General features: G+C 39.5%; 1 protein-coding gene across 1 annotated transcript; it reads right to left on the reverse strand.

The window, feature by feature from the left end:
• Positions 1–2,182: 2,182 nt before the first annotated feature.
• tbca (tubulin cofactor a) lies at positions 2,183–18,113 on the reverse strand. Its single transcript, XM_078271595.1, has 4 exons — positions 17,975–18,113; positions 11,284–11,389; positions 6,070–6,156; positions 2,183–3,090 (listed from the first exon to the last, which is right to left on the reverse strand). Exons 1-4 carry the CDS (start codon positions 18,025–18,027, stop codon positions 3,010–3,012), a joined length of 327 nt encoding a protein of 108 aa, XP_078127721.1. The 5' UTR covers positions 18,028–18,113; the 3' UTR covers positions 2,183–3,009.
• Between the last annotated feature and the right edge of the window lie 323 nt (positions 18,114–18,436).

Here is an 18,436-nt window from a genome sequence, read left to right on the forward strand (position 1 = left end):
GCAACCAGAGGAGAAAGTTTGACACGGACAAACTTTAGCGGCAGAAAAAAAATCTGCTGATTCGCATGAGCGGAGAACGCACCAGTCCTACTGAACAGTACTACTGAACAGTACTACTGACCAGTCCTACTGAACAGTACTACTGAACAGTACTACTGAACAGTCCTACTGTGCCGCTACACAGGGAGGCGGCAACGTACCGCTTCCACGTCGTCAAAATTAGGACTCGTTAATATCGCCCACAGTTGAATAAAAGTAGGGTACTCACTGTGAAGGTAGTATGTCCTCTGTCATTAGGCTACATTAAACACACATACAAATATTTGTGTGTGTATATATGTTATATATAATAGGCATATATATATATATATATATATATATACACACACACACATATATATACACACACACATATATATATATACACACACACATACCTATTGTATTTATGTATGTATGTATATATATCAGTTTTTCTTATCACCTAATATAGCTTATTGGATCATTATAACTGATGTATCAACATGTAAGCAGATTTCTAATGTTGTAGAGCTCATTTTATATTCTGTTTATATTATAAAATGAATGCATTGTATTTGATATGGTCATTACCTTCATCTGCACAGTCTATAGTAAAAAGTGAAATATTTCCCTCTGTAATGTAGTGGAGCAGAAGTATAAAGTGACATCAAATGAATTGACCTTAAGTACAGTATAGTTGATTAGAACATTAGTAGTAGTTAGTAGATTGGAAAAGGCAGGTGAGCTTGCTCAGAGGTCGTATACAGGCCGATCCTTCATTTAGTGCTCATTTTAAAAAGTCGGGTTCCCTGATAATTCACAGCAGATGAGTCAAGTCGTCTTAAAGCAAAGAGGTTGAATCAGTTACTTTTGTTTGAGAAATGAGTAACAAGGCAGCCCCTTAATAGGCTAGGAAGTAATAAGTGATGATGGCAAGTTACTATTTACTCAGCACTGTATTTAAGTAGAATTTTAAAGTACTTGCACTTAAGTATTTCCATTTTATATTTTCCACTACATTTCAAATTTAGACAATATTGTGCTTTTTACTCCACTATATTCATCTGACACCTAGTTAACAACATTTTCAGAGTAAGAGCTCACATACACAAACGAGATTAGTTTATAAAATAAGATGTATTTCAGTAGATGCAACTATCCACCACTGATTAAAATGTGCCCCACCTCCACCAGCCATAAATGCTTTCAACTTTATGCTTAGTAAGAAAAATCTAATTAGGCTAGATAAAAACTCTGAACTGAAAGGGGCCATTCAGCTACCTAATGAGCGCTTTTATTTTGATAGTTTTGTCCATTTTGCAGATAATACTTCCATATATTCCAATTATACTTTTAGTTAAGTAAAACATTTGAATGCAGGAATTGTAACTAAGTATTATATCAAAAACAGTTTTTGAAACATTTGTATGTATGGAAATAAATCAGTGGAACACAAACTCTCCAACATATTTAGGATTTGAAAGTCAATTTTCGTATACAGCGACTCAATCTTTCGTATACATTGACTGCTACTTCAGTATAGGATCTGAATAGATGTTACAAAGCCACCACATGTTCAGAGCAGTGAGCTCCGCAGCCCGCTCGGACCCATGGTCACATAGACCCAGACGCAGCGCCCCGCCGCCGCATCTCATGCCTCAATTAGCGCCGCTGCCCTCTGCACGGACTCGATTAGGCCGTGATTTATCCGAAAGAAATATAATTATACCTCCAAATAAAATAATCAGCATTGAAGAGCGATTTCCTTAACGAGATGGAGCGGGGTAGATGTCACGCAGTAGCAGCGCCTCATTAGGGCGGTAATGAGACTTTGGGGTGATCCCGATAATTATCGAAATCTGTAAAATAAGGATCAAGTCAAATGTAACCTTAATTTGTCTGGCAATTGAGTTCATTTATTAGTACGACTATTTAGGAAGGACTCTCTCAGCATTAATACAAGGTGCGGTTATTTTTAGGCCATTTGGATAATAGATGGAACTGCTGCAGGGACAGACAGGCCTGTTTAATCATTCATGGCCATAACCAACATTTGTCTTTTGACTGACAGGGTTTCCCCCAAAGTGCTTCTCTTTATTGTAGCTATCAACACACAATCCATTTCACTGCTCTTAACAGGATAATACACTGTGCAATTAAATCCATCAGGTTATGGCTGAAACCATCAGTTTATTAATCGATTAGCAGGTTGAAAGAAAATTACAATCCCCAACAATTTTGAGAATCGTTAAAACATTCACTGATTTGAGTTTCTCAAATATGATAATTTGCTGCTTGTCAAGTTGTTTTACATCGTGTGTTTTGCACAGAGAACACAAGCTGAGGAAACTTTTTTTTCCTAATATTTCACAAACCAAGCAATTTATCGAAAGAATAATCCATTATTGAAATAATCGTTACCTGCAGCTTTGGTTAGTATTCTGGGATGCATCATCATTAAGTCCTGCGGGGGTTAAGCAACTCAGACACATATAAAAGGAATGCAAAATGTATCTGAAACGTTTTAAGGTAAACTGTCACTTCATAAAACCACTACAGTGATCTCCAGTTTTTCACCATTCACAATAGTCACCAGTGTAAAGCCTTCATACTTCAAATCCATCCAGCATTGGACCCACACCATTGAAAGTGATTATAGTTGCAGAAAAGACAAACCCGTGTGTATTTAATAATGTCTTTGAAGTCCAAATTGTGTATCAGTATGACGAAATAAATGTTAAGAAAAACCCTCTACTCCTCTGCTGTAATAAACTGAATGTTTCACTGTGTTCTTGTGGGATTTTACACACAGGAGGAGTGTGATCAAATGTGGTGGCACGTTAACAGTAAACAGTAGAAATAATTACATCAAGAACAGACAATGTGAATGGATTCAGTTGGCCTCCGCGGTTCCAAACAGGGCCTGACGAAAGGAATGGACATTTAAAGCAAGTGAATCTCACAGTGAGAACAGAAACAGATCAGAAATCATCCTTCAAGCTTCACCGAGTCCAATACACTTCTAGCCTCTTTGTACTCCTCTGATTCACCCAAATCCTCTTCGGCTTCCTGAAAAGACACAAACACAAACACACACACACACACACTTGTGTTTTATTGCCATTTTAGAACAATATTGCCACCTCCTAAACCCAGAAATGAGGAATTACAGCTTGCTACTTAAGAATAAATCCACAACTCTCCTCAACTTTTATTCTGTCGCCGTCTATATAAACAAAATATCTGAACAAAAGTGTATGTGTTTGTATGTCACTTTGTGTTGTCATAAAACTTAATGCCTGAGATCATATTTTCACTCAGTATCATGTTACCAGGATCTACATTTAGCAGTTAAGGGATGACGTGACTGTACGGTGTCCGTGTCCTTTAATTAAGCGAGTGTGTGAGTTCTTGTGGTGGTCACCGAAGTGACAGCGCTGCTAATGAACTGTGATGAGCGTGTGCATATGTGCATGTCTGTCTAAAAGGAAGAAAGGCTGCAGGATGAGTGATAGGTGAAGGGGACATGTTGCTAATTCCAGGTTACCTCCCTCTGCCTACCATCCAGCTCTCATGTGAGTGACTCATACCAACAGCTGCCTGACTGTTGCTCCGCATTAATTGCGATGACCCTGAGACATGCATGCTTACGTTTGCTTCTCACCATCCCAACTTAAGTCCTGAAGGGATTAGACACACACTGCGGTAGTACGGATACACCGAAATATGGTTAATTAATGTAACATGTGATACTTGAGCATATTCACATATTCAGTTCACTGAAATCACAAACAAGCAATTTACCATAACCCCCTGTGGTATGTGGCCAAGCAGATACTTTCTGTTTTATTTGATTCAGCTTTGATTTTTCTCCCATTGAGATGTTTGCTACCACACAAATACAAAACCACCCTGGAGTTAGAAAACCAAAATGGGGGCAGCACCGTTTCCAAATTTCTCCATTTTAGGGGCTCTGAAACCACGGAATAGTGTGAACGTGAGGTGTAAACGTAGCAAAAGATATTCTTTTTTTTTTAATCCAAAATGTAGCGGTGTATATGTAGCCAAAGAAGTGACTGGAATTCGGATTTTCCACTCAACATGTTAGCCTGACTAACAACCTAAAGCTCTAAAGCTCTCTGTGAGCGGTGCTTTAAAGCTAAATGCTAACGTCTCCATGCTAACGTGGTCACAATGATAGCAGTTATAATGTTCATCATTTTTGGTCCTAAAACAAAGTATTAGACAGATTCAAATTCTGACCTGGAGATAGCACCAGAGGAAACATCAGTGGATTACCAATCCATGAATTGATCCAGTAGATGTTGAGATATTTCAGTCTGGTGGAATGACTGCTCAACAGCGACTACGTTTACATGCACATAATATTCCGTTTTTTGCCCTAATTCCGAAAAAAAATTATATTCAGACTAAGCTCTAAAATTTACATGGCTAATGAAAGCAAGTATTCCACTAATATTCCCGTTTACATTTAGCGGTGCAAAACAGGATTTGTTTTCAACATTTACCAGCAGTGGCGGACTTGTTGGACCGTGTGAACACAGCCTCCCTCTTTCATTCCTTCAACCAGCTTCTCGAAAAGGTCGGCGTAGCGATGTGTGCGAATATCCAAAAACCTGTTGATATCCAAGTCTTTGATAATGTTTAAAAGTAGCTGTGTTTCTCCTTCTTATCGGGTCTGCAGCCTTGCAAACTGTTGGCTGGTTGGTTTGTTAACAGCAACCATAGCAACGCACAGAGATGACCATAAGCCGTAAACAGGCAAGAAGCCGTAAACTGCGGTAAAACCCCGATTGAGACGCATATTCCAAATGTGCTGTATATATGTCCGAAGAACGCCTCTAAAACCCGAATAATCAAGTAATATCCCACGTCTTAATCAGAAAATGCTATATTTGGAAAAAGGCCTTATTCGGAATATCCAACCGGAATATGCTGTTTACATGACCTGTATCAAAGTCGGAATATTGTCATATTCGGAATAATAGTGGAATATTGGTGTGCATGTAAACGTACTGAGTGATGTCCCTACATATATGTCACTGGCGTGGCTAATAAAAATGGTTAAGCCAATTTAAACCAGCGTTTTGAGAGATTTTGTGGGCTTTTTGTGTGCTGCTACCTTTGTCGATAACTGTTTTCACAGGGCCTGAAAATGGTTCAGTCTGCAATCTTTTGAGCACCACAAATCCCATTCAGCTCCTTTGTATTTAAATGATGGCAGAAGTCTAATATTTGCATGGGCAAATACAAATGGAAACTCTCTCCATGGCAAGATACCACTGGGGGGGGGATTATTTTTGGGATTTGGGTGAAATAACTTATTCTGTGTTTGGTAAAAAATGTATTTGGATAGTGTTGAAGCATTGGAATTTAAACATATTGCAGTAAATGTTGTGTTTGTTTGTCCACCAATAACACTGTAATGAGTATTAGATAGTCAAACCATAGTGGCATAGCAAAAATGTCTTCATGCGTTGTCTTATTTATAGTACTGCAGTGATGGAAGCTAGCTTTCAAGACGGCAAACATATTGTGCAGTCCTACGGATCGTTTCAGCCTCTATTTCGCTCAGTGTTTTAGTTTTAAAAACCATTAAAAAAAGCTGTGAACTAACCCAGCACTAAACAGCTGACAGACAAAGTTAGAGACTTCATCTAGCAGCTAGATTTGTCAGGTGGCCAGAAACTCGGCTCGAATTGCGTTGCTCGTTTTCTGCCAAACCCATTTTCGACACCATTGCAACCATTGTAAATAAGGATACCTCCTCAATGGTCTTTCGAGGTAAAATAAAAGTGGATTTGTGTGAAACACAAGCTGTGGTTTAGGCTAATTCTATAATAAATAGTTGTTTTTGTCATTATGTGTCTAAAATATCTCACAAATACAATAACACCAGGTAGTTTTTCTACAAGGTTAAAAATTTGTTACAGTAACAGCAAAAAAAATAGATGGATTGAGAGTTTAATCAATACAGTTTTGTCCTGTTGTGAGCTGAAACGGGTTTTTTACCCTTGTGTTACTTACTAATAACTGAAGCAGATCTCCGTGTGCTATGGTCAGACGGCGTTTGCAGTCTGGGATCATCATTCTGGCCTCCTGCAATACCTCCACCTGAGACCACACAGAGACCACATTACCACTTTTTTTTTGAATTGCAACCACCGTTATCATTTTTCATTACAAAAATCAACACATCATCGAACACAAGTATAAAACATTAATTTAAACAGCTAGCTACAGGCATATTCATTCGCTGCATTTCATTGTAGCCTAGATCCTGACAGTAACCTGCAAGGTGTCCCACAGACACTCTGCTGTGGTTAACATCTCCAGACAAGCTGGCGGTATGAAATATGTTATTGAGTTATCGATCGGGCAGGGAGTTGGGCAGCGGGGGACCACCTCGATCTGACTGCACACCTGGATAAATGAAGAAACCCTGAGCCGAGGGCACTGTGATCAGGCGTAAAGAGGTATTACTACGCCTGGAGTGAAACTGTGTTACAGCCTGGGGAACTGTCGCAGCCGCGGCTAATGTGGAATTCCCCCAGCTGGCACCCTAAAGAGCAGAGAAGAGTTGGCTAACGCTGTCAGACACACTCACTCATGACAGATGCTTCCTCACCTAGCCCTCTGTCGAGCTGGAAAGTCAGAACATGAACGCAGTTACACACATGTACATTACACGGCTATGCACACTAACAGGCAGTCAGATGAACTCATACACAGGCCGGCTGGCAGACTAACTGACACGCTGAAAGACGGTAGAGACAACTAGTCGAGCTGGTTGCCATCTAGATGTGACAAGGTGAGCCAGACTAAGCAGAGGAGTGCTGCAACAGAGAAAAGTCATGGTGCCCTCCCAGTGCAGTGGAATGATCCCATCAGTGCTGGATAAAGATGACACTTACAGCGTATTGATTCCATTAAAACAAAAACCTCTAATCCATCCTGCCTCAGACCTCTCATCTCCAACCATAATCCATCTGGCCTCCCAATCCCCCCATTTAACACCAGCCAAGCCTGCTGCTCAGCCTGAGCCGCCGCTCTATGAATGAACAAACAAAACAAAAACACACTAAGAATTTTAATGTTTCCAGTAAACATAATCAGAAGCGGTGCCTGCTGTGTAGTTCCTCCCTGCCTGGAACAAGTAAAAGAGAAATCCACTGGGACCCAGTGCTCCTTGCAGGGCTCAACGCTAATTTTTTTTCCCCAAGGAAATTTTTGGAGCACATAAAGAATTTTAGGGGCGCAATGAAAATGTATCAAATAATGTGTTTCTTTCATAAAATGAATACGAGGAAACATTTACAAGCAAAGGGATTTCATTTATTTGAATAGAACAAGTAGCATAAACTAGGTTTTTGATTATTTCTACATTCAAACAGCATTTATTTAACATTTATGTAATAATTAAAACATGGTTCAAGGTTCATTTATTGTCATTGTACAACAAATGTCCCGCTAAATCCAGACAGACCTTTGGAGAATTCACTCCAGTCAGCTAATAATTAAGCTAAGGTAACTGCTATTACTGTTGGTGCACAGTGATACATTTTACAACATGCGTTACAAATACAAAACGTTATGAAGTGTAATGTTTTCTATTTTCTATTTGATTTTGCGCGAAGCCAAGGGCAGCGCTTCCTCCGTCTCCACCGCTCCCCCCATAGAAAAAGCAACGGCACAACCAGCGCAGAGTGGTTCACCACGGATCACGTGTGGCCGGCTTTACCTGTACAGGGGACGGCAGAGAGACGTCGCCTCTGTAACATGCTCTGCTACTTGTTCAGTTAAAAGGTGCAGTTAGTGGGTGGAAGGGGACGGGATGAGGAGGAGGGAGGGGTGAGCTAGCCTCGTTTTGTTTGACAATACTTCGAACGTCAACAAGAAGTTACGTCACCCGTCATCGCTTAGAGCACCTTTAACAGGGATAGCAATGCAGATAAAGCGGTTGGAACTTTGGTTACTTTTTAAAACGCCACGCAGGCAACGCTCGCAACAGGCTCGCTGCAACATAATATACTGACGAGCCGAGAGCGGCTGCTCAGACAGGCTGTATGTGCTCCAGTAAAAACAGAAATGCAACCATGTAAAACTAAATGTAGAGAAGCTCATGGGAGCTACTTGCGGCCACATCTGCAAAAAACAGCAAGTATGAAAATAACGTTAGGTTGTGCTCCTAAATACATTTTACAGTTCGCACACATCTATTTTTAGTCGGACTGTAGAGCCCTGCTGTGGAGCAGTACTCGTGGACCATGCCCACATATTTTGGTCTATATATATATATTCAGCCTTTTTTGGATGAAGTGGGGCATTTAATGTCAAGGATACTGGGTTTTAGATGTAATGTCTTGTTTCTCTCTTTTTGGAGATATGCCTAAAACGTTTGTGTTACAGTAGAAAAATAAAGAGCAAATGCTGGCTTCAGAGAAACCCCCTACGCATGAAATCCACACTTCATAGAAAATAATGACCCACACCCTTCTACTCACCATTCTGTGGTGAACAAGACTTAAGAGTCTACAGCCCAGCAGCTCTGTGAGGCTGTACTCAGGCACAGCTGTGCTTTAAGCTAAATGCTAACATGAGCATGCTAACATGCTCACAATAACAATGCTAACCTGCTAAATATTAGCATGTGTAATCTTAGTTTAGTGTGTTAGCATGCTAAAATTTAGCTAATTAGCACTCAATCCAAAGTACAGCAGAGGCTGATGGGACAGCCATTAGCTTTGAAGGTATTTGATCATAAACCAAAACATTGGACACATTTAAATTTGACCTAATGATGGGGCTGGTTGAAAGGTCCGAGGATCACCAAAGTGATTACAATTCATCCTGAGAGGTACATGGATGTCTGAACCAAATTTCACAACAATTTATCCAATAGTTGCTGAGCGATTTCACTTAAAACCATACATTTGCAACTCATGGTGGAGCTAGAGGAAAAATCAGGGAATCACCAGTCACTAACTATCATCCACTGGGGATCATGAATGTCTGTACAAAATGTCATGGCAATACATCGAATAGCTGTTGAGATATTTCAGTGTGCACCAAAGTGATGGACCAACCAATCGACTTTGACATCCCTGGAGCCACAGTGCTAGCTTGGCTAAAAATATATGAAATAGGATTGTTACTCTCAGGAAACAGACACTGATTGATGCCTTTTATTTAACATTCATCTTAATTTCACCTTCTTGGCCCAAATCCCTGTGCAATGAACTGTACCCGTGTATCTGTCTGTGTTAATTGATGACCCTATCGTAGTCCTTTTGTTGTCATTCTGCATTTCAGTTTCTGTTAAATTTAAAAATGTTATTAAAAAAAAGAAACGTGTAGAAGTGTAAAAAGTCTCCGAAAAAAAGGTGTTTAATATGCTATCAACACATAAAGCTAGCCAGCACCACGTCTGTCATACATAGGCCTGTCACGAGAACACATTTTGCTGGACGATAAATTGTCCCAGAAATTATTGCGATAAACGATAATATTGTCGTTCTGAGACCATTTTCATCTAATATAATGATAATGGCATAATAATGCAGGTACACCTTTTTGAAATATCCACAATGTGTCTTTGATCTCCTTTAGCATGTCGTCTTTCACGCTGTTGTACAGTTGTGGAAATGCCGTTTGTGACACGTATGTTCTCCCAGGTAATTTGTACTGGCTGTCAGATGTTTGCAGCATTCCTCGAGTGTTTGTGCGATAGACTACAGACTCTGTACTACATTTAACAATTATTTATTAAACACCAAATATTAAATTTAAATATATAATTAATAAATTATATATTATATATATATCTATCTATCTATCTATCTATCTATCTGCCACATGGCGAGTAAATGTTTGTATCAAAATAGTTCTGTTTTTCAGTCTTCATTTTGGCGAAGGTGCAGCTACTTTCTTCTGCTCCTCTGCTGTCTGCAGGTCGGAGCTTCGCAGGGGTGGGCCGACACACACACACACACACACACACACACCCACACAAACAAACAAACAAAACAAACAAACAAAGGCGCACACACCAGAGGCCAGCCACCACGTCACTTCTGTTTACTGATAGCTATCGTTTACCTCAGGCTAATTAATTAACTAGTAAGTGGCGATTTTTGGCAGCCAGCCTTCCAAAAGAAAGCACAATGAAATTAAATAACCGATCATTAACTGTTGACCGACAAGCAGGTAACGGAGTCTCAGTTCACCGTCTGGGAGCCTCTGACACACTTTCTGCACTCCGTGTCCGCGGACAGCTGTAGGCTTGTACCGTTAATGTTCTGTGCATTGTCGGACACATGCAGCCACTTTCCTGAAACCGCTTGCGAGACTGACAAGTCCACAGCGGCGTGTTTTTCCGAGCCTCGAGTCTCCACCGCCTCCACCTGCAGGTGGTCAACTGTGTGCTTTGGAATGAAAGGGAGAAAACAGGACGCCGAGTAACACGGCGGATATCGCTCATATACTTTTTTTTTTGACGCCGCCTTAACAGCAAAGTGCTGCGGGAAACCCTGCTCCAATAACCAGCGTTTTCTGTCTCTCTCTCTCCGCCAGGAGTCCCGCCTCCCCCCCACACAAAGACCATGCGACTGACAAGAGGGTTCACTCCTCGTTACGCTAAGGAACCGAGAGTGGTCCTCCAGTCTCTTTGGTAGAGAGCGAGAGAGAGAGAGAGAGAGAGAGAAAACAAACAAGCATGCAAATGGAAATTATCGCGGCCGGAAAAATTAGCTCATTTTTTTTTAATCGTACAATTAATTGATTTATTGACTATCGCGACAGGCTTAGTCATACACATTTTCAAACCCTGTACTGCTTTCGCCGTTGCACACGCAAATGATGGAGGGATGCAGGTGGAGTGAGAGAGAATGGAGAGGAGGGTAGGGACACTAAATTACCAGCACGTGTCAGTAATTATCAAACTCCTCTAAAGTAACATGATATAATTACATCTGCATCAAGCAAATTACAAAATCACTAATGATTCTCCTCTCAAAACCTAATTCTTCATTATCAATGTGGACTGACCTCATTACATCAACGAAGGGCTACTCAAATCATCAAGATAGAATTCACTTCCTAACTACGGGAGAGCAAAACCTCTTCACTCACTGGCTAAGATCAACGGGAAAACGGTTGATGATAAATGGATAATGCAAAGGTTTTCAAATTTAGACACATGGTTGTTTGGTATACAAGAAGCAAAACAGAGGACCCCCATACCTGTTTCTTGATGACATACTCGCATCCTGCCTCGGCTTTCAGGCGCTCAACCTTCTCCTCCTGCTGGCTTAGCTCCTTTTTGTACGAAATCTCCTCTTTCACCAGCCTGCAGACAAGAGAGGAAAAGACAGTTCACAGTTAAAGGCAGTCACACAGTGTTGTTCCATCATACACCAAGCATAAACGCACGGCCTCCCAGACAGATAATATAGGCCCGAAGCATGAAAAAAGGGCGGGCTGTGATGGTCACCTTTTACAGACAGGGCCATCTATTCTCATTCTCTTCAACGTTCCTCTAACTCAGGGGACACAGTGAGATCATCTCCCGCAGGATGGCAAGATACACACCTCAATAACAACAACCGAACACATCATTCCCCCTACCTGCTGCTACACAGAATACTGGCTTCTGAGTACAAATCACCCTCATGCTTTGATATGAAATCCTAATTTTTCATATGCAGTATATTTGCAGTTGGATGAATTTGAGGGATCAACTAATCAGTTATTTGACCAATCGCTTCAGCTATAATCTAATCTGATCTAATGTGTATATTATATCAGAATCTCATTGGTAATGAAACATTCATCCAACAATAATGAACACGACTAAGTACAAATGTGATAATTCTAAATATTATCACACAGACAAATATGTGCTTGGTTTATTTCACGTTCATGTTGTGCAGCTTTTTTTTCAGAGACATTTAAATACACTCAGTATTTTATTTTATTTTTTAAATTGTATAATTTTTTTTCTTCCAAAATATTCAAACTAAGACTCTGCAGTGACACAGTTCACATCGAGACCATTTCAATACTGACAGGGTTTTTCCAACCGGTTTATAAGGCTTAAGCACAGCACCCGAGCCGTTTTGGCACCACCTAAGCCCAATGAATGTAACTATGTGACTTTTTACAGATTTAATGATTGTAGTTGGTCACTAGTGGACTTTTTTTGGCAAGTTTTGTCTTTAAGCTTTTTTTGAGCATTATTGAGTGTTGAGTAAACAAGCAGCATCCACACATGACAAACCTTTTGTTGCCCTTGTTAACTGTGTGCCTTTCAGCTCATACGTTATCACCGTGCTTATGTGACTTATGAGCCACCTCTATCGCCTCCAACTCACTCACACACATACACCCACACAGTACTAGTCTTTTTAGTGATTAATTGATCCTCAATTTAGTCCCTAATTTGGACCAAGTCAGGTGGTAAATGGGCCTCTTTTCCATGATTGTTAGTGAAAATGGGCTTGAGTACATTGATAAATTTTGATTATTTATCAATTACGGGCCAAATGGAACTAAATATATTATTATTCCGACCCTTATTGGCATAATGGAGTTTGAAAATATCACTATTGATAATGATTCCCAACTAATAGTCTTTTTCCGCCTGTGCCTGCTTGTCGGAATGACAACACAAATTAAATTTTTCATAAAAATCAGCCTGCGTGTGCGTAAGTGAGTGATCCGTCATTAATCAGTAACATTACCGGAGACCCTTCCCTCCGTGTTGCGCTGCTCCTTGCTTAGCCAAGGACGCCAACATCACTCTGTCATATTTTACATCAATTACCACTCATTCTTATAAGGTTCCATCAAGAAGCTTTTAAACAGGAACCATATGCAATAGCAGCTCCTGCCTTCCACTCTCATGCTTGATGCAGAGTGAGTGATGTCACCGGTTTAGAGTCAAAGAAGGTGGCAAAGAGAGGGGGAAAGATGGAGGGAGGAAGGCTGGAATAATTTGAATAAAACTGAAGGACAGTCTAATAACAAAATGTCCATTCCTCCCCTTCCAGTCCTGATGTTAATTTCTTATTTCTCCCAGACTGGAGCGCTGTGTGAATGAGGGGTGGGGTCGTGGCTGGTTTTAAATAGACCTGCCACCTCAGGCTTAATGGAAAAGGCAGCTCTCTGGAAAATAGAAAAAAAAAGGGAATTAGAGCCAGCCGACACACACATTCGGCCGCCTCCTCTAGCACTGTATTTTTGAGCCACGATGTAGTCTGTGCTGGGACCGGAATGACAAAGGCAAATTACTGTTGTCATTTTATTAAGGGCATCCGCCTCGCTAGGGCAGAAAAGGCACTGACTGGAATGTGCAAAAGCCATTGGAAATAGGCCTGGCTAAAAGAGCAGGCAGGTTTCCTCTCAACTCCAATATATAAAAAGGGAGGAGGGAGGGAGCAAGGCAAACGCAGAGAAGAAGGAGAGACAGAGGAGAAAGAGACCGAATGGGAGGGACACGAGATTATGAAGACACAGAAAGCAATGACAGTCTGTACATTTAAACCTAACAGCTTGATTAAGGGTCCACGTCAAGATAGGACTTTTGGCCTAGAGGAGGTGAGCTGTAATATCGGTAGTATCAAATAGTATACTCAACCTCAAAAACATCAGAACAGTAGTTACTGCTTAATAAAGTACACTATTGTACTATTGCCTTTCCTACACTGGACACTCTGCGACATTATCCTCTATGGGAAACCCAGCCACCGTCATCAGCACCTCAGGGAGCCTGTTAGTAATCTGACCCTCATCAAAACACAATCGATAGCACATTCCACTGTCACCCATGACAGCAGGGAATTAGAGGTCTGCCTGATCGACGAGAGATACTCTCACAGACGGAGCACATTATCCCACCACTCCTCATAATATATACAGTATTTTCCATTTCAGCATGGTAAAGTATCTAGACATTTAGCTCAGAATGGATGCCAACTCTTTTAATAGGCCGCCTTAAACCGGATGATGAGCTTTAGAGTTCCTACATCGTCCAAGATGTCACGTACAAAACAGATTTATTTAGCGCTGCCCCCTGAGAGTCAAATATTTGAATCATCAGTCGGCGAGCCCTCAGTCAACTGAGATTCTTCAAGAGAACGATAATGTTATCTTCTGCCTTGTGCTTAGAAGTGGTGAATTTCCAACTCACAGCAACTTCATACGGCTCTGGCTTTTGTTTAATACCTAGTGTCGGGAAAACAACGTTGTAGTTATTAGTGTAGTAGGGTATTGAGTTATCTTAGTGAAATGCTCTGAGTGAATAAGTTGGGCTTTTATTGTGAAGGGTAAAACAGAAGAAGTGAAGCTGTAGGGTTATGCTGCAGTTGTGGGAGTAAATAAAAGTGCGTTGGCCATCTTGGTGCACGCTAGTTCAGATTACGGAGCCTCCATGTTTTTATTTGATTGCCCTTAGCTACAGTAGTTAGCACGTATTAGCTCGGACAACTAACTTGGCTTGTTTACTCTATCATGTGAACGTCTCTGTCACCCTGAACCCCATTCATATCTGGCAGTTCAATAAAGTGCGGCTTAAAAGTGAACACCGAAAAAATACTTGAAAAAAAATAAAAATAGTAACAAATAGTCGTATTGAACAGACAAATCCGATTCGACTGACAACATTTTGAGTCTGGTACAGCCCTAGCTTGATTAAAAGGTATGGTATTTCTATTCATTATTCTTTTGTAAATTCTTAGGCTAAATCCATAATCATCTAGAAAACGATGCAGACGGTGAAGAAAAGTGAATGGAGTGGGACATTAAATTGTTTAAAATAGTGAACATGAGATTTAGGCAACGCATATGGAGAGTCTTCGGTCTTAGTAGCTCTCAAACATCTTGTGGATGCACACTGATGACATTGTCTTTGACTAATGCCTGTTTTTGCTGTAGATGTCTTTAGAAAAGAAATGTGGGTTGTAAAAGCATCAAAATTGGACATATTTTTTAAAGTATTACTGTTATTTAATCACTTGATTCCTGGAGGTGAGATATTTCCAATCATATGTCATATCACATCTACAGCAGAAGCAAATACTAAATCAATTTATTGACAGAAGATTCATTTGGAACCATTTTGATAATCGACTAAGTCATTTTTTTTAACCAAAGGTGCCATAAATTCACTGATTCAAATGTGAGGATTATATATATATATATATTTTTTTATTTTTTTTATTTATAATATATATTTTTTTATTTATAATTTATATATATATATATATATATATATATAAAAAATAGTAAATTTACTGTCTTTGGGTTCTGAACTTTCTGATAAAACGATAAATCAAATAAAAATATGCAGATTAATATAACTTAGCAGTAACTGAGCTTGCATCATTCAGTGTTTGCTGTTGTGCTTTGCAGAAATGCAACATCATACCTGTCTTTGTTTGCGTTTCCTTTTGACATCATGACATTGACAGAAATGTGTCCAAAATAAACAAAGTCAAGGAACGATCAGACCAGTTTATTTTTGTTGATATCATTAGTCCAAAAAGACCACTTAACTCTATTGGTATCTTGGCAGATCAAACATTGCCTTCTCATGATCACAACTTAGACCTACATAACAGTTGATCATTTTGCCAGCAAACTTTTCCAGCTATAAAAGTTTTCAGGGTATAAATATCCTACTGTTTTACTCTATGCTACTCACGGCAGCTTAGTTTAGTCTAGGATTTAAATCAGGATAGAATTTAGTCTAACGCTACATTTGCATACTTTTAACCACTATTGTTGGTGGATCATTTTCAATAATTCCTTCACTTCCCATCTGTTACTACGCAAATATTAGTACAAGCTTTGATACTGGTGTATTTTTCTTAAGTATGAGCCATGATCAGAGCAGGATCCACTGTAGATTCCAGTCAAACAGAATATGAAGAACGCTTACTGTACAAGATGAGACTAACACTGCACTGCATTTATACATTTGTGTTTCTCAAAAGTAATAACACATTTCCTGTGCTTTCTGGAGATGTTTTGAATCCAACTGTCACTCACTGACATCACGGGGGGTTAGGTAGTTTAGTGATGAGAATCAGATGTTAGGGCTGCTCGATTATGGGGAAAAATATAATCACAATTATTTTGGTCAATATTGAAATCACGATAATTTAACATGATTACTTGTTGACTTCTGGAAAGATGTTGCAATTATTGAACTTAAAAAACAGTGGAAAAAGTTAAATAAAACCAATTAATACTTTTCCTATTGAAACTTTATTTTTTCATTCAGAACACGAGAAAACAACTTGAAAAAAACGTAATGAGCTAAATCCTTGTTTTTCTCGATTATTCTGTTTTTGTGATCATTGGGAGCTGAAATCATAATCACGATTACATTTCGATTAACTGCACAACCCTATGAGATGTGGTCTCATTGGTTTGTTCGAATTATACAAATGTCTTAATAATCTTGCAATTCTTGTTGCTACAGCACCTGAACAAAGACCTAGCAGAGAGCTTGATTGAGGTAAAACATGAGTAACAACCACTGTGTTAACTAAGCTGAGGTCATGGAAAAACAATCTTTTCTGTTAGATTTTCTCTAAAAAGTTAGATAAATTAGAAAATGAATACTAAATATATAACTGCAGTCATTCACCAGATACTCAATAGTAAATGCCTCAGAACAAAATGATGGGGAAACAATTGATCAAGAGATTTGGCTTAGAGGTAAAACAATTGTCAGATAGGTAACTACAAATCAATTAAGGAGCAAAATTACATGTTTTAGTGTGGAAAATAAAACTATATTTGACAATCTATAGAATATTAGTATGATGTGCTTAGTCACAGTAAACTTGTAGGCCTAACATCCATGTGATGACCATAGGCCACACTAACAGTAGAAGAAAGCTACATGATGCAGTGTCATGACTGTGCAGGTATTTCCTACATCTTCATAAATGTCCACAGTCAAGACTGAGTGGGGGAAAGTAATGTTATATGGAGATAAAACAAGGCTAGACAGGGCTGTGTTAAAAACAGCAGTGTAACATTAGTTTATCTTACCTTAGCCAGTTTCAGGGTGAATGTTTCTATAGCTAGCAATAGTTTATTTAACTGCAGTGGGCCTCATCAACGGCCCACTGACAGTCTCTGACACACTCTAACCCCTCAGTTACTACACGTTACATTAGCACATCCTGGACTATTAACCCTGACCATTGCACATGTTAACATTACACATAATGTGAGCTTTTCCACATCTGCCCTCCTTGTTTCCATTTTTTAAACAGTTAACTTTATATTGTACAGATTGTTATTTTGTTATAGTCTCATTGTGCATACTTTAAATTTTAATAGAAATATTCTGTATTTATGTTCATGCCTTTAGCAGTACTTTGCCTTGTTGTGTATTCGCTATGTGTTTACTGTATGTACCAAATATACAAAGGCAAATTCCCTGCAAGTGAGAACTTGCTTTGGTAAGTTAATAAATATGATTCTGATTATATCTGATTTTTGTATTTAACGTTAACGTTACACCAATTTAAGTGAATACACTATCATAATAAAAACAACGTCAACAACAACAAAGGCCCTTGGTTGCGAGTGGCCTCTTACACCAGCATAGCTACATGACAGTAACAAAGTAACGTTAGCACCCGAAGCAACCGAAAACAACAAAAGAACTGGTTTCAGACTATAGGCCGCGCAACAGCACCGGAGTAAATTTAAAACCTAACGGACAGACATTCCTCCATGCGCGGTGTGGGTTAATGCCGAGCCAGCTTGTCCGCTCGGCTAAGCTAGTTAGCTCGCTACCATAGCTGAGCGCATAGCTTTATGTATATCTATGTAGCTTAGCGTAGCTATTGTACGTAGTTAGCTTGCTTGACATGCTAAATAGTCTTAAACTGAAGCGAAAAGCCAACCTTACCTCTTAACGATGCCAGTTTTAATCTTAATTTGCCGTATTCTTGGATCTGCCATGGCTGTAGATTGTGGCTAATGTACGCAGTTGTAACGTGCGGTGGCTAACTACTAACTGACAACGGTGTGCAGCAGAAAGTCAGTGATGACCAGCTGCTCGTAGATAAATCGATGTCTAGGAGCGGATGATTATCGAGTGTGTGGATCACAGCAGGTCCAGTATGAGAACCGATGAGAACACACTTTGGGCAGTGAGCTCTGGCCATTTGTTATACAATTACATTTAAAAAACATATATGATGAAAAAGATACTATGAAAATAAGTCATATCTCATAACAAAACACAAAAGTTAGGACTCTATGCAGGACAAAAATCATACAGTAACCTATGAAGGAGGATTGGAGTCTTATGACCATGACTGGTCAACTATTCTTGCACAATTTCATTGTACTCCTTCCTCTGCCTTTA

Source organism: Sander vitreus, chromosome 16 (assembly GCF_031162955.1).
Source record: "Sander vitreus isolate 19-12246 chromosome 16, sanVit1, whole genome shotgun sequence".
NCBI lineage: Eukaryota > Metazoa > Chordata > Actinopteri > Perciformes > Percidae > Sander > Sander vitreus.

Coding starts and splice junctions, on each gene's coding strand:
- tbca (XM_078271595.1), bottom strand. CDS start 18,027: ATGGCAGATCCAAGAATACGGCAAATTAAGATTAAAACTGGCATCGTT. Junction 6,157..11,283: donor AGTATGTCATCAAGAAACAG/GTATGGGGGTCC, acceptor GTGTGGTCTCAG/GTGGAGGTATTGCAGGAGGC. Junction 3,091..6,069: donor GAGATCTGCTTCAGTTATTA/GTAAGTAACACA, acceptor GTGTCTTTTCAG/GAAGCCGAAGAGGATTTGGG.